We start from the raw sequence: 16,666 nt of genomic DNA, 5'->3' as shown, positions 1-16,666 counted from the left end.
GTCACATGCTGTGGAAGGAGGCGGGGGGTGGGGGTGGTGCCCAGGTGGTGAGTCTGGGAAGCGGGCTGCAGAGGGGCCTGGGGCCAGGTGTGAGGCGTGGGTGCCTCTGGACTACAGCAGCTGCAGCTGCACCTTTAGCCGCAAGGCCCGGCCTGCCGGCCACCCCTCAGGCTGGGTGCCCCAGGCCCCAGCCACGCTCACCACCTCCAGCTGGTAGGTTCCTGGCCCCGGCCTCCGACGCCCCAGCTGCAGGGAGCTGAGGCCGCGGAGGTGATGCATGCGGAAGAAACCTTGCTCGTTGCCACGGGCAATGATGTAGCGGACGCGGCCCCCCAGACCCTCCAGCGCCGGCCGCAGCTCTAGGATGTGCTCGGCCCGGCTCAGGCGGGAGAGGTTCAGGCCCAAGGTCAGCGGAGCCTCCGAATCAAGGCTGGCCAGGCTCGCCTGGGGAGAAAGACCAGGTGGATGATGGCAGGGGCTGGGAGAAATCAGAATGCGGTGGGTACGGGACCAAGAGGAGAATTTTAGGCAATCTCTAAAATGGAGGAAAACACAGACCACTCCCTGCCCTTGACTCCTGTCTAGCCCTCCCCACCCATAAGGCCAATGATCAGCTTGGGCTATAGTAGAGGATAGAGGTGGAGGCTGGTTCCCAGGTGGAAAGGAAACTTTTTCACAGGTTGACTCCAGACCCCTTGTTTCAACTGAGGGGCCTTAGTTCGATCCCTGCCAGCCTGGTGGAGGAAATGGAGAATATTCCCTCAGATACCCAGACTGGGAGGCAGTCAGATGGCATCTGGGCCCAAAGCACCCAAGGTCACTCAAAGGTGGTCTGGGGTGGCTGGAATTATGACCAAGGGCCTTGCAGCACGAGCCAGCCCCAGACACAGCGAGAGAAACCCAAGACCCTGCTGGGCCATACAGAGGAGCTGCCCAGTAGCTATCCGGTTTCTGGAGGCTGGCTGCACTTCCTGCATCTGCGCTCTCTGAGACCCCCCCGTGTGCAGATGACAAACCCCTCTTTATCTGAGCTCCTCAGAATGCTTCCTGATCCTGGCAGCCGGACAGGGCCCTGAATAAGCCAGCAAACCTCAAAGGCAGGCTGATGGGGGCTGGGTGATGTATCCAATCCCACAGGAGATTATCTGTGCTTTCTTCTCCTTTGCTCTGGGCAGAGCTGTTTGTTTTGCCTAATTTACATGCTGATGGAGTGTTTTGCTGTTGCGGGAAAGTGAAAACTATTCTTGTTTCCCAGCCCTTCACCAGGACTGTTGCTCAGACGTGTGCTCTCACTGACACCTGCTGGCAATCCGTGGGTATTGCAGGCAAAGCCACAGGACCCTGCCTGCCTCTGCCCAGATCTGCTTGTGTCCATGCCAGGAGCCCTGACAACCTCTCCACTCACTCTTACTGAGTAGCAAGGGCTGGTGACACAGTGGCAAACCTGACAGACACTGGGCCCTATACCTGTGATGCTTACAAAAATAACGGTAACAATGGGCATAATATGTACACACTCTTTTCCCCAGAAAGGGGAAACAACTAGAAGGAAAAGGAAAGCAAAGGAACATTCATATTTAGATAATCTAATATTGAGAGCCCCTCAGACTCAACATTCCTTTCCCACTTCTGCCTTCATTTTTTTCCCCATAGTATTTATCATGTATCATACTTATCATGTGTTACAAAATACGATGTGTTTTACATATTTCTTATCTGTCTCTCTATTAGAATATCAGTCCTATGGGGACAGGGACATTTTTTTTTATTGTGTGTTTTATGTGTTGTTCACCGTTGCTCCATTTTCTTGTTTGTTCGCTATGAGTCCAGCACAGAGTAGGTGTTCAGTAAAATCTATGGAGTGAAGGAGTTTGGTTCCAGATGTGGGTAATGGCTTCTGTGCTCAGTGATTTTTTTTTTTTTTTTTTGAAATAACAGAAAGTAATGACCTCAGAAGGTGGTGGCTGCAGAGGGGCCCGGGATGACTGCCATCCTGCTCTGCCAGGTTTTAGTTCTGTAACTTGGGCATGTGACCTAACCTCTCTGAGCGTCAGTTTCCCCATCTGTAAAATGAGGATGATAGTGGTACCTACACCTCCCAGGGCTGTCGTAAACATTGAGAGGTTGTGAATGAATGCAGAATGCTTGGAGCAGCACGTGTACCCAGCAGGTGCTTAATAAATGGTTAGCTTTCAGATTCTTTGGGGCATAGTGGCAAGACCAGGCAGCAGTGGCCTCAAGGACTTTTCAGCTGTAGGATAAGCAAGCTGAATTTGTGACAAAACTGCCCTCCCTGCACAACCTGGTGGCGTCAGGGTCATAGCTGGAGCGGCCCCAGGGGACAGAGGGACTAAACCACAGGGCTGCTCTGCTGTTCTTGAGAGCACGGCGGGTGGGGTCGGGGAGAGACAAGGAGGGCTCAGGAGGCCTGAGCATAGCTCCAGGAGCATTGTGGGTGCAGGAAAGAGGTGCAGAGGGTCTGAAGAAAGGGGATGATGGAAGCGGTTAAGCTAGCTGCTCTGAGCGCTACTGGTGCTAAATCCAGAGGGGCTCTGAGGGAGGGCTGTGCCAGCCAGGAGGTGACAAGTTCCAGGGTGCAGGCAGGGTTGGGGGGCCCAAGGCATTTTTCTTGCACTGAAGCTCCATGGAAGGGATCCACGGGAAGCATCACACCCAGGGCCTGTGTGGGAGGTGCCTGACTTCTCATCTGGAGCAAGGTGGGGTGCTTGGGGGCCTGTGTCCCCCAGAGAGCCCCCAAGGGGAATCCTCAGGCTGGGGAACTACACGAAGACCCAGAAAGGCACCATGATTTAGGGGACAAGCTGTGACGTGGAGCCTGGTCCTCTTACCCCTGGCCGGTTCCCTGGCTGTCCCTGCCACTCACTGTGCCCCATGCCCACTGCATTCCCCATGGCACCTGATAGTCCCCACGGGGGCTGCGCCGTGGCCGGTCACGAGGGGGCTGGCTGTTGATCTTGCATTCATAGCAGGCTTCAGGTGAGAGCAGCTCCTCGTCTGGGGCATCCTGAGGTCCAGGGCTGAAGCCCAGGCCAGAGACACAGTGCCTGAGCCAGGACGGGGGTGGGAAAGTGTTCAGGGCAGGCGGACGGGACCTCTCCTACCACCCTCCCACCCTCGACACTCCATTTGGAGCCACTCTGCCCGTGGGGGCAACTACGAGTGTACCAAGGTGCCAGTGCGGATTTGCATGTGCCTACACGTGTGTGTGTGCATCCCTTGGCTTTCCTGGGTATAGGTGCGAACCTGCATGCATGCAGGGGTGCAGGATATACCTGAGTGTACCCAGGGGCGTATGCGTGTATGAGCCTGCGTGCACCCTGGATGCTGACATGTGCTTGCATGCATGTGCACATTGGGATATATGAATGAGGGTGCCCGGGCATGTTGGCACAGGTGTGAGCCTCACACACACTCACATGTATTACAGGGAGCCGTGCATCCTGCACTAAGCACATACAGGACAATTACTCCACGTGGGGTGTGAGCCTGTGTGTTGACAGGTACAGCTGCCACTGGGCCTCTGCACCCATTTCTCTTTTTTGTTTGGTTTTTGTTTTTGTTGGTTTCTGTTTTGGCCATGCGGTGTGTGTAGCATGTGGGATCTTAGTTCCTCAACCAGGATCAAACCCACGCCCCCTGCAGTGGGAGCGCAGAGTCTTAACCACTGGACCACCAGGGAAGTCCCCTGCATCCATTTCTCCATGCACACGTATGCACGTGAACGTGTGCACAGGCATGTGTGTGTGTGTGCGCGTGTGTGCACTCCCAGGGTTCGGGTGTCTGTGTCCAACCCGCTCAAGCCCCTCACCCTTGCCCAGCCCGGAAGTAGCCTCGGGGGCAGCCGCACAGGAAGCCACCGGGGGTGTTGGCACAGCTGTAGCTACAGGGGCCGCCCCGCCCCGCACACTCATCCACGTCCTGGCAGCCCCCGAGGGCCTGGTTGAAGTCAAAGCCGGAGGGGCAGACGCAGCGGAAGCCGCCCAGCATGTTGCGGCAGGAGGCGCTGCCGCAGGCCGCGGGTGACAGGACACACTCGTTCTTGTCTGTAGAGGGGGAGGGGGAGGACGGCGGGAGGGGCAGGGGACAGCCTTCGCATCTCCAGATCCCTCCACATGCATCCGTCCCGTGCCCACGTGGCAACTCTGGTTCCTCCTTCAGAGACCAAGGCCAACGTCAAAACCTCCATCAAGCTCCCGGTGAGCCTCTGGACTAGGTCTGCTGTCCCCTACACTCCTTTATCCGCCCCCCGCCATCCTGTAATTCTCCTTTAAAGCATTTCTCAAAACTTCCGAGGAATGTTAAACGGTGGGATGGTCTAGAACAAGGTTTCCCCACCTCGGCACTATTCTCGTTAGGGGCCGTTTCATTCTCTATGATGGCGGCCGTCCTGCACACCGCAGGGTGTTGAGCAGCATCCCTGGTGTCCACCCACTAAATTCCAGGAGCACCCAGTGCCCAGTTGTGACCATTAAAAATATCTCCAAGAGGGCTTCCCTGGTGGCGCAGTGGTTGAGAGTCTGCCTGCCGATGCAGGGGACACGGGTTCGTGCCCCGGTCCGGGAAAATCCCACATGCCGCGGAGCGGCTGGGCCCGTGAGCCATGGCCGCTGAGCCTGCACGTCCGGAGCCTGTGCTCCGCAACGGGAGAGGCCACGACAGTGAGAGGCCCGCGTACCACAAAAACAAAAGACAAAAAAAGAAAAAAAAATATCTCCAAGACACTTCAAAACAGTGCCCAGTTGAGAACCACTGGCCTAATTAACCTCTGTCTCCCCCCGAAGACTGGACAATGGGAGGGCAGGGATGGAGTCTGATCTCAGCTCACTTCTGTATCCATGGGTCCTGGGCAAACCGTCGCCGACGGAATGAATGAGTAACTAATGTGGAGCAGGCTGAGAAAGAGGGCTTGGCAGCAGAGGCAATGGTCTGCGGGGTCCCCAGGGGACAAATACTGAGGGATAGAGGAAAAGACGGAGAACTTAGCTGAGGACCCACCAGGAGGGTCAGGAGGACGAGCTGGAGAGAAGGCAGTGCCGAGGCAGTGGGAGGGAGGGGAAAGCCGAGTCACAGAGGCTGTGGGTGGAGAGTCCAGGAGGGGCAGGCAGTGGTGCCCAGAGCAGGGGGGGTGGAAGGCGAAATCTGAGGAAAGGTGATGGAGAGGATGCAGGAGAGTGGTCCCTACATGGGTACAGAGTGAAAGCCAGACTGCAGAGGAGGAACAAAGAGAGGTGGTGAGGACGAGGCTGTCATTGGGAGGTCCCAGAGCAGCAAACAGAAGGGTGCAGTGGGCAAGGTTGGAGGGAAGGCAGAAGGCTAGTCCCCCAAACCAAGGGCGTCTGCAACAGCTATGACAAAAGATGCAGCATCCATGCACACACTTCCGTTGCCACATCCATGGCAGACATCACTAATCAATCCCAGCACTCCTTTCCCAGTGATCACAGATACCATCTCAGAATCTCCACTGAGCCCTCCAGACCATCACTCCCTAAGAAACGGCCACCACTTTGCCAGGCTGACTCTGCAGACCCTTAACTCCCCAGCCTGCCCAGCAGCAGGGAACTAACTACCTTCCAGACCAGCCCATCGGACCTTGAGGTACTTGCGCTTATCACAACATCCTGACATGGGGGTGGTTCCTAGTTGCCCGCTTTGGACAGATTCTGGTGGGGGGTCGGCTTCCTCCCAGCCCCCACTACTCACCCACACACTGGCCCCACTGGGAGTGTGGGGTGAAGCCCTGGGGGCAGCCACAGCGGTAACCCCCCAGCTCGTTCTGGCAGCCGTGCTGGCAGCGATGAGGCCCGTCACATTCATCCACATCTGTGATATGCCGAGAGGAGAGAAGGCTTGCCAGGCAGCCCTCAGGACCACCCCCAAGGCCTAGACCCCACCCAAAGCCCGGTTCTACCTTTGCAGCCATGGCCTGAGCTGTCCAGGGTGAAGCCTTGATGGCACTCACAGCTGAAGCTGCCTGGGGCATTGTGGCAGTGTCCACGGGTGCCACATGGGCCAGGCTGGGCCAAGCACTCGTCATTGTCTGCAGAGGACACAGAACGGGCAGGGCCACCTGCTGGTTAGGGGGTTCATGTCAGGCACCACGATACCAGGACTACCACCTGATCAACTGTTCCAGGCAAATCTTTTACATATATATATATATATATATATACACACACACACACACACATATTTTTTGGCTGCACCATGCAGCTTGTGGGATCTTAGTTCCCAGACCAGGGATCGAACACACAGCCCCGGCATTGGAAGTGTGGAGTCTCTGGACAGCCAGGGAAGTCCCCCAGGCAAATCTTAACCTCTCTGAGCCTCAGTTTCCCTCTCTGCGAAAGGAGATCCATAACAGTTCCCACTTCACAGAACTGTCACAAACACTTGAGAGCATGCACATATAGGACTTTGAATCTCATCTCTACCACCTCAGTGCTGTGTGACGTAGGGCAACCAACTTACCCTCTCTGTGCCTCAGTTTTGTCAGCTGTAGCATGGAGATGATAATATCTACCTCATTGTGTTTTGTGAGAATTAAATTAACCTAATCACATGAAGCACTTGGACAGTGCTCAACCTAAGAGTAGAAGATTAACAAAACCCCTTTTCCTTCTCTGTGGGAAAATGACCTGGGGTAACTGTTGCACTCTGTCCTCATGGAAACCTGACAATTGTGGGATGTCAGCCAGAGTTATGGATTGAATGTGTGTGTCCCCCCCCGCCCCACCCCCAATGCCACCACTGCCAAATTCCCAAAACCCTAACCCCCAGAGTGATGGTATTAGGAGGCGAGACCTTTGGGAGGTGATTAGGGTTAGAAGAGGTCATGAGGGTGGGGCCCTCCTGATGGGATTGGTGCCCTTATAAGAAGAGACACCAAAGAGCTTTACTCTTGTTCTCTCCCTACCACATGAGGACATAGGAGGAAGGTGGCCGTATGCAAGCCAGGAAGAGGCCCTCATCAGAACCTGACCCTGTTATCATGTTAATCTTGGACCTAGAACCTCCAGACTGTGAGCAATGTCTGTTTTTTAAGACACCCAGTCTATGATATTTTGTCATGGCAGCCTGAGCTAAGACAGGCCTGGTTATCAGGCAACATTGCTATGGTGGTCATGGTCCATGGTGGCAAATTGCATTGGGATTGGGGTCATGGAGAATGAACCATACATTTCTAGGGGGAACCCTAATTTAGGCTTCCTTGACTATGGAGATTTTTTTTTAAGTTTTAAAATTTTATTTTATTGAAGTATAGTTGATTGACAATGTTGTGTTAGTTTCTGGTGTACAGCAAAGTGATTCAGTTATACATAAATATATTCTTTTCCATTATGGTTTATTGAGTGATATTGAATATATCAATACTTCACTATGCTATACAGTAGGACCTTGTTGTTTATCCATTTTACATATAATAGTTTGTATCTGCTAGTCCCAAACTCCCACTCCATCCCTCCCCTCCCCCTTGGCAACCACAGGTCTGTTCTCTATGTCTGTGAGTTCATTTCTGTTTCGTAAATAAGTTCATTTGTGTTATATTTTAGAGTCCACATATAAGTGATATCATATGGTATTTGTCTTTGTCTGACTTACTTCACTTAGTATGGTAATCTCTTGGTCCATCCATGTTGCTGCAAATGGCATTATTTCATTCTTTTTCATGGCTGAGTAGTATTCCACTGTATATATACCACATCTTCTTTTTTTTTTTATGGCATGCGGGCCTCTCACTGTTGTGGCCTCTCCCGTTGCGGAGCACAGGCTCCGGACGCGCAGGCTCAGCGGCTGTGGCTCACGGGCCCAGCCGCTCCGCGGCATGTGGGATCCTCCCGGACCGGGGCACGAAACCGCGTCCCCTGCATCGGCAGGCGGACTCTCAACCACTGCGCCACCAGGGAAGCCCACATCTTCTTTATTGAGTATAGAGATTCTTGACACCAGGCACAGCCCTGTGGGAACCTGGAATCTCTCTTGGGTACAAGAGGCATTGGGACATGGGGCTTCTAAGCCTCTGTGTGCGCACGCATACAGCTGCACACACACAAATGCCATAGTAAGTGTGCTCACCTTAAGAAGGAGGGAAAATAACTTGACTGTACAGAAAAAGGAGAAATGCCAGTCATTTCGTGGCTAGGAATGCTCACTCCTCCCACAGATATGCACACGGCTCACTCCTTCACCTCCTTCAAATCTTTCCCCTTTCAGTGAGGCTTGCCATTATTCCTGCAGCCCACCTAGCAATTCCACTTCTGGGTGTATTTAGCCAAAGAAAATGAAAACACTAACTTGAAAAGATATCTGCACCCCTATGTCCACTGCAGCATTATTCAGAATAGCCAAGACCTGGGGACAATCTAAGTATCCAAACATGGATGAATAAAGAAAAGGTGTTATATACGTACAATGGAATATTATTCAGCTATAAAAAAGAAGGCGATCCTGCCACTTGTGATAACATGGTTGGACCTTGTGGGTATTCTGCTAAGAGGAAATCAGTCAGACAGAGAAAGACAAATGCCGTGTGATCCCACTTATATGTGGAATCTAAAAACAAAACAAGAAAGCCAAGCTCACAGATACAGAGAACAGACTTGTGGTTGCCAGAGGAGGGTCTGGGAGGTGATTGAAAGGGAAGAAGGTGGTCAAACTTCCAGTTATAAAATAAATAAGTCATGGGATGTAATGTACAGCATGGTGACCGTGGTTACTAATACTGCATTGAGGGCTTCCCTGGTGGCACGGTGGTTAAGAATCCGCCTGCCAATGAAGGGGACACTGGGTTCGAGCCCTGGTCTGGGAAGATCCCACATGCCACGGAGCAACTAAGCCCGTTCACCACAACTACTGAGCCTGAGCTCTAGAGCCCAGGAGCCACAACTACTGAGCCCGCATGCCACAACTGCTGAAGTTGGCGCGCCTAGATCCTGTGCTCTACAACAAGAGAAGCCACCACAGTGAGAAGCCTGTGCACCGCAACAAAGAGTGGCCCCCACTCGCCGCAACTAGAGAAAGCCTGTGCACGGCAATGAAGACCCAACGCAGCCAAAAATAAATAAATAAATAATACTGCATTGAATGAGATGATGCCATTTGCAGCACTATGGATGGACCTAGAGATTATCATACTAAGTGAAGTAAGTCAGAGAATGACAGATGTTATATGATATCACTTATGTGTGTAATCTAAAAAGATGATACAAATGAACTTCTTTACAAAACAGAAACAGACTCACAGACTTAGAAAACTAATTTATGGTTACCAAAGGGGAAAGGTGAGGGGGAGGGATGAATTAGGAGTTTGGGATTAACATATACACACACAAAAATAGATAACCAACGAAGACCTACTGTATAGCACAGGGAACTCCACTCAATATTCTGTAATAACCCTATATGGGAAAAGAATTTGAAAAAGAATAGATACATGTACATGTATAGTGGAATCACTTTGCTGTACACCTGAAACTAACACCACATTGTAAATCAACTATACCCCAATATAAAATAAAAATTAAATTAAAAAATCTGTTAAGGAAAAAGAATAATACTGTACTGTATGTTTCAAAGTTGCTAAGAGAGTATATATTAAGAGTTCTCATCACAAGAAAAAAATTTTGTAACTATGTGATGATGGATGTTAACTAGACTTACCGTGGTGATCACTTCGCAATATGCATAAATATCGAGTCATTATGTTGTACACCTAAAACTAATATAATGTTACATGTCAATTATATCTCACTTAAAAAATAGAATTATGTTGTAGCCCTCCTGATTGCCTTCCCCTGCTTTCTACTTTTTCTTTCTTTCATGTCCCACATCACCTTCTAACACGCTACAGTGGTCATTTGTTATGTTTGTTTCTAGTCATTCCCTGGCAGAAGGGATGGTTCATGAGGCAGCGAGCTTGACCCTTGTGTTCAGTTGCTGTGCCCTCAGGGTCTAGAACAGGATGAGGCAAACTGCTTCCGTAAAGGGCCAGGTAGGAAATATTTTTTACTCTGTTGCAACTACTTGGCTCTGCTGTTGTAGCAAATGAGCCACAGACAATATGTAAATGAATGGGCATGGCTGTGTGCCAATAAAACTTTATTGACAAAAGCAAGCAGGGGGCCGGGCTTGACCTGGGGGCTGGAGTGTGCTGAGCTCTGGTCTAGAGCACTGCCTGGTACACAGGTGTTCAGTAGGTGTTGGCTGAGTGGATTCGTGGGAGCCTGAAAGAAGCCACCCGTGTCTAGGTTCAGCCCTTGGGGGAGGTCTGGTTCTCCCAGGTCACAAGACACTAAGAAGTGACAGTTGGATTGCGTGACCCCCTTGGCTTTTGGGGGCACCCTGGGGAGGCCCTCTGCTGAGAGATTCGGCAGGTCAAGGGTGAGGGTAGGTGTCCTGGGCCAAGGTCAGAGAGACTCCTGAGGGTGGTCTCCCAGGTCCCTAAGGCAAGGAAGGAGACTGACGTCCCAGTTGCCACCAGGACGTAAGCAGCGACAGAGCAAGGGCTTTGTTCTAATCACCCCCGTGTCCCTGATGTCTGGCACACACTGTGCATTTGCCACTTATTTGGTGAAGCCTGGGGCCAAGCACCAGCCGCGAGGGCCGAAGGGGACTCACCAAAGCAGGCCTGGTGGCGCTGGGTGAAGCCAGGGGGACAGCGGCAGGTGAAGGCACCGATGGTGTTGACGCAGAAGAACTGGCAGTTGTGCTGCCTGGAGGAGCACTCATCCACGTCTGCAGCACAGAGGATCCCAGCGGGCTCAGGGCAGGGCCCGCCGGGACTTGGGGCTTCCCAGGGGAGACACCCTGGAGACGGCACCCGACCCCATGCCGTGGGAGGGCATGTGAGATGCCCCTGTGGGGGACAGGGACAGAGCCCCATGGTGCATAGGTGGGGAGAGAGGGACATCACCTCTGCAGATCCTGCCATTCTCCTCCAGCAGGTAGCCTCGGGGGCAGGCGCACAGGAAGCTGCCCTTGGTGTTTTTGCAGAGGAAGGGACATGGCGTGGGGACCTGGCTGCACTCGTCCACATCTAGAGGGGACACAGCCCTCAGGAGGGTCAGTCAAGACATTCCTGGGGGCTCAGGGGCTGGGGTCCCCACCCCCAGCCTGCTGAGGCCTCCTTCCCGGACCCCAGCTATTCAGAATCTGTGGGCTTACACAAGGAACTGGTTTTTTTGTTTGTTCGTTTTCTGTAAAAAGCCAGAGAGTAAATATATTTGGCTTGGCGGACCAGACAGTCTCAATCCCAGCTACTCAACCCTGCCTCTGTAGCAGGAAAACAGCCACAGAGGGTAAGGAAACAAATAGGCGTGGCCATGTGCCAATAAAACTTTATTAACAAAAATAAGCAGAGGGCTGGACTCGGCCCTTGGGCAGGAATTTGCCGACCCCGACTTAGATGAACACCTGCTACACAACGTGACTGAAAAACTTAGGATGTACCAGATAACAGGAGGAACGTGGTCCACATGGGCTGGGGGTGGAGGGAAGAAACAAGGATGCTTTGCTTCTGGTCTCGGTTTTCTCACGGGGGTGTGTGCCAGGCGCTGCACGGAGAGGCTCACGGGGTGGGGCAGGGGGCTCACCCACGCAGGCTGTGGCGGTGGTGTCAGGCGCGTACCCAGCCCGGCAGTGGCAGCGGAAGGAGCCAAGGTTATTGATGCACTCGCCATGGGGGCACAGGTGAGCAAGCACGCGGCACTCATCCACGTCTGAGGACAAGCAGGGCTCGGCTGGGGCCGTCCCCCCTCGGTCACCAGGGCATGCCGCCTCCCTTGGGCCCACCAGCCCTCTCCCGGGAGGCAAGGCCAGCTTCTGCTTCCCCTCCCGGCACCCCAGAGCTGGTGGCCTGGCCCCTGTGAACCCCACCCTGAGGCGAATGAAACTCCTTCCGCTGGACGCTGAGAATCCCCGTGGTGGGGACACACCCACACCACAGCCGCCTCAGCGACACCTTCTCAAGGCACCCCGTCCACATACATGGAAGCAGAGATGGACGCACAAGCACTGCACACCAGTCATGCGTCTCACTAATGAGCCCGCACACACAGAACAAAGGACACATGCACACACGCTGGCTCACACACCTGCTCCCCCATCCCACCCAAGTCCACGCACACACGCAGAGCGACAAACAGGCTCTGGTTCACGCTGGTCCACACACCTGCCAGCACAGAGATGCACACACTGGCTCACGTACTCTAACACCGGCTGGAGCACAGACACACAACCATGAACAGATCGCCACCCACCTCGGCCGTCGGCGGTGTAGCCCGAGCCGTGGGGGCACAGCTTCTTGTGGGCGGCGGTGCTGGGCAGGGGACAGAGCTCGCAGTGGGGGCCCCAGCCGCGGCCACCCCCGCAACAGCACTCGGCCCTGGTGACCGCCTCGCCGCCACTGGACTGAGCCTGGCACGTGGCCTGCAGCACCTCGGAGAAGCAGGGCCCTTGCCGGGTGTCTGGAAAGAACGGGTGGGGATGGTGGGTGGGAGGAACGAGCTGTCTGGGTGCCCCTTCCCCGTGGCGTCCAGCGGTGTTGAGAGTCTACACGTGGGCTCCCAGCATCTCCGACGCATCTGTGCCCGTGCACGGGGTGTGCACAGCTGTGGCTGCTTAGTGCTGTTAAACGCCCTCTCGGGGCTGGGGCTGGGCTGTGGCGGAAGCTGCAGACCCCAAACCGGAGAGGTACCCCTGGGCTGCAGAGGATGGCTTCCTGAGGTCAGAGGGCAGCATCCCTCTGGCCGCAGAGAGAACAAGGGACAACGTGAAGGCAAAAGGTGGTGGCGTCCAGGAGAGACAGTAGGGACAGAGCGAGGGGTGACATCCAGGGAAGTGGGGAGGAGGCCACTGGGTTACTCCAGGAGGCTGGCTTGGGGGTCTGGGTGGGAGGTAGGGCATCGCTGAGACGAGGCTCGGGGAGCGAAGATGCTGAGCTGAATCTGGGGTGCATGGGGGATGGGGGTGTCCAGGAGACAGCTGGATACACACGCTTGATCTGAAGCTGCGGGGTGGAGACTGTGCTCGGGGTCGGGGGAGAGTAAAAAGGGAGAAGAGTGGCAAGGACTGTGGGGACAGGGACAGACAAGTCTCCGGGGCAGACGGTACCACTGGGTCGCCCTCCAGGTTTAGCCCTTAGGAAGTGGTGAACCCGGGGAGGGCTGGGTGTGATGATGGACAGGGCCGGGGGGAGATGCTCTAATCTTCCAGGGGGTTTGACTGAAGGGACAAAGGGAAGCTGGGGGCGTGCGGTGGACACGTGTGTCTGGATTGGCTCAGTGACCCCCTCGGTGGCCCTGGCCCCGTCCCCGCCTTGGGGAGCTCCCAGGTGGCGGTGCCACATGCTGGGTGGCTATGTCCCCCGTACCTGGGTCTGGCCACACTCACCGTGGCACTCAGTGAAGCCAGGGCTGGGCTGGAAGCCCTCGTCACAATCACAGCGGAAGCTGCCTACGGTGTTGACGCAGCGGCCATTGGCACAGAGGCTGGGCTGGGCATGGCATTCATCGTCATCTGAGGCGGGAGGGATGCGGCAGGCCGGGGAGCGGGCGGAGGCCGGAGTCCCTCGAGCTGGCCTCCACCTCCAGGGTCAAAGTCTGCCCACCCACACCCTCCGGCTTTGAAGGCTCCCATCCGTCGGGGGCAGGGAGACCCTGCGTGCCTGAAGCCCTCCCGTACCTGTGCAGCCTTCCCCAGAGCCCAGCTGGGGCTGCATGCCCGGGGGGCAGATGCAGGTGAAGGTGCCGATGAGGTTCTTGCACAGCATGCCCCGGGTGTGGCAGTCCTGCTTGCTGTCCGCACACTCGTCCACGTCTGCGGGCAACCCCAGACCAATGGCGGTGAAGACCAGACACACCATGGACCAGCTCCAGGATGTGAGGACCTGGACCCCACCCCCCGGTGGCCTCGGTGGGCCAGAGTGAGGTCCTTGAAGCACTGCCAGGCGCCCGTTCCTCCCCCGACCGTCCCAGACCTCCTGGGAAGCCAAGGGGGGGGGGGTCACAACTGCCCCAAACACCCGCATGCCCTGCCTACATCAGGGTCTGTGAATCTGTCTGGCCTTCATTGTGGTCCCTGGAACACTGACTCTGAAATAGCCCTTGAGGGACCAAGTCACAGGCCAGGGTTTCCACCCTCGACACTGTGGACATTTGGGACTAGAAAATTCTTTGTGGTGGGAGCCTCTTCTGCACACTGTAGGATATTGATACCCACCCCCCCACCCAACTGTGACAATAAAAAATGTCTCCAGACATTGCCACATGTCCCTGGGTTGGGGGTACAATCGCTGTCCCCACGGTGCTAGCCCACTCAGAGCATGTCCAGCCACAGCACAACTGGAGAGGTCTCCAAAGCCACACTCACTGTTCTGTTAGATTGGGGAGCCAAGGAGATGCTAGCACCCCCTTTCTTAACTATAAAAGCAGAACCACTACTCACAAAAGAGCACCCACTGCACCCTCACTTGCCTCAGCTCTCCCCTCACTTTATCACTTATCGCTCATTCCCACACTTGGAGGCAGAGGTCTTATTTCTTCATTTTCTCTCGGGACTGAGGCATGGGGAGCCCCAGGGCCCTATCTATAGCCCGCCTGCCCATACGGGTCCTACCTCGGCACATGGCCCCATCCTCTCGCAGGGCATAGCCAGACGGGCAGGTACACACATAGGAGCCCTCAGTGTTGTGGCAGCGGAAGGCGCAGAGCAGGGGATTCAGGGAGCACTCGTCAATGTCTGGGGAGGTCAGTGGAGGTGCCGGCTGGGTGGGGTCTGCCTGCAGGACCCCCTGTCCCTCTCTCAGGCCAGCCCCCCTCACCCCTATCACACAGCCCAGGTCTGGGCAGGCAGGGTCGTACCCTCACAGGTCATCATGGGACCAGGCTCAAAGCCATCAGCACAGGCACATTCGAAGCCTCCAATGATATTGGTGCAGGTGCCTTCCCCGCAGGGGTGTCCGACAGAGCACTCGTCTGTGTCTGGGGTGGGGGTAAGGGGGAGGTCAGAGCCTGCAGAGGGCTCCCACCCTTGACACGATCCTGTCTGCCTCCTGCTGACTTCCCACAGAGTGGATAGGGCCAGATCTGCTGCACCTTTAGGCTGGACGGGGGCTTCCCTGGTGGCGCAGTGGTTGAGAGTCCGCCTGCCGATGCAGGGGACGCGGGTTCGTGCCCCGGTCCGGGAGGATCCCACATGCCGCGGAGCGGCTGGGCCCGTGAGCCACAGCCGCTGAGCCTGCGCGTCCGGAGCCTGTGCTCCGCAACGGGAGAGGCCACAACAGTGAGAGGCCCGCGTACCGCAAAAAAAAAAAAAAAATGCGTAATAGGCTGGACGCAGGGCAGGCATGTAGTATGTGTTCAATGAATAAATGAATAAGTGAATGAGTAAATGAATGAGTGAGTGAACAGCAAGAAGCACGAGTGGGTGGGGGAGAGTGACAGTGGCCGAGCAGCGGGGTGCTGCCTTGGGTGGTGTCTGCCCTCCCTGGCTCCTTCCTCCCCTGGGAAGCAGGCTGGGGCGTGCTGGTCACTCACCCACACAGCTGACACCTGTGAAGTCCAGGCTGTAGCCAAAAGGACACTCGCAGCGGAAAGAGCCATCAGTGTTGACACAAAGGCCGTTAGCACAGACGCCAGGGTTCTCCGCACACTCGTTCACGTCTGCAGGTAGCGGAGGTTGCAGGCACGGCACCTGTCATGCCCTGGCCACACTCAGGGTCTCTTCCTTCCCTCCAGGGGGGGTGGGGTCCAGGGCTACCCATGGGACGAGGAGGGAGCCTGAGACTTGGGAACCAGGGTAGAGCCCAGACAGGGCTGGGCAGGAAAAGAGGAGACTGCGGTGGCTCGGGGGGGCTCTTAGCACGTGGGCTAGGGGCTCACCTTCCCGAGAATCATCTGGGCCTGGGACTGCCCCGTGGCCAAAGGGGCACAGCTCCTGAAAGGCGGCTGGACACCGAGAGGGGAAGGGAGGTGAGGGTCTGGGGCCACGTGCAGGCCCCAGGATGCCCCTGTGTGTAGGGAAGGCTGAAGGAGAGCAGATGGGGGCAGGCAGGGAGGGTCAGGGGAGACTGGACCGGGGTGGGTGCTCACCACTGCCCTCCTGAGGACACAGCTCGCAGGGGTCATTCCAGCCCTCGCCGGGCCTCTGGCTGCAACAGCACCGGGTCTTGGTGGTGTTGAAAGCTTTGGGTACCGAGCACTTTCCAGCCTCGAAATGGGTGAAGCAGAAACTCTGCCGTGTGTCTGTGGGGTGATTCCCCAGAGAAAAGCTAGGAGGGCTAGCCACCCCAGTCCTCATGAATAGGGTGGTCCTCACCCTACCAGCGACCAATCAGAACGCTCCAGAATCACTCCATGGTGATTGGTTCAGGGACGGACATGTGACCCACACTGGGCCAATGAGGGTCAGCCCTGGGGTTTTTGCTGAAAATCTGAGAATCCCTTCCGGCAACACCCCACATTCACATCTGTGGGGGTCATCTCAGGCTGGGAGAATGGTCAAACCTAGCCATGTTATTCTTGGATCAGAACTCCTTTCCTGGAGAGGCAAAGTGACTCATTCCAGAGAGCCAGAGGACCCAGATTTCAGACTCCAAATCCTCGTTACTGACTCCCAGTCCTTAGCCCTGGACCACCAATGGCCTGAG

At 55.4% G+C, this 16,666-nt stretch overlaps 1 protein-coding gene across 1 annotated transcript in view; it reads right to left on the bottom strand.

The window, feature by feature from the left end:
* Positions 1-111: 111 nt before the first annotated feature.
* The window catches only part of FBN3 (fibrillin 3), a 59,314-nt gene continuing 42,759 nt past the window's right edge, over positions 112-16,666 (bottom strand). The window contains exons 49-64 of the mRNA XM_024745792.1: positions 16,110-16,262; positions 15,900-15,965; positions 15,555-15,680; positions 14,880-14,999; positions 14,635-14,757; positions 13,702-13,836; positions 13,411-13,536; positions 12,279-12,485; positions 11,613-11,738; positions 10,934-11,056; positions 10,639-10,755; positions 5,933-6,061; positions 5,725-5,844; positions 3,830-4,064; positions 2,918-3,065; positions 112-444 (exon numbers count right to left, since the gene is read on the bottom strand). Coding sequence (XP_024601560.1) covers positions 112-444; positions 2,918-3,065; positions 3,830-4,064; positions 5,725-5,844; positions 5,933-6,061; positions 10,639-10,755; positions 10,934-11,056; positions 11,613-11,738; positions 12,279-12,485; positions 13,411-13,536; positions 13,702-13,836; positions 14,635-14,757; positions 14,880-14,999; positions 15,555-15,680; positions 15,900-15,965; positions 16,110-16,262 — 2,387 coding nt within the window. The remainder of the gene's footprint in view (positions 445-2,917; positions 3,066-3,829; positions 4,065-5,724; positions 5,845-5,932; positions 6,062-10,638; positions 10,756-10,933; positions 11,057-11,612; positions 11,739-12,278; positions 12,486-13,410; positions 13,537-13,701; positions 13,837-14,634; positions 14,758-14,879; positions 15,000-15,554; positions 15,681-15,899; positions 15,966-16,109; positions 16,263-16,666) is intronic.

The sequence above is a fragment of the Neophocaena asiaeorientalis genome, unplaced genomic scaffold, assembly GCF_003031525.2.
Source record: "Neophocaena asiaeorientalis asiaeorientalis breed wild unplaced genomic scaffold, Neophocaena_asiaeorientalis_V1.1 scaffold357, whole genome shotgun sequence".
NCBI lineage: Eukaryota > Metazoa > Chordata > Mammalia > Artiodactyla > Phocoenidae > Neophocaena > Neophocaena asiaeorientalis.
Note: the sequence above shows the minus strand (reverse complement) of the source record. Positions and strands in the feature narration are given on the sequence as shown.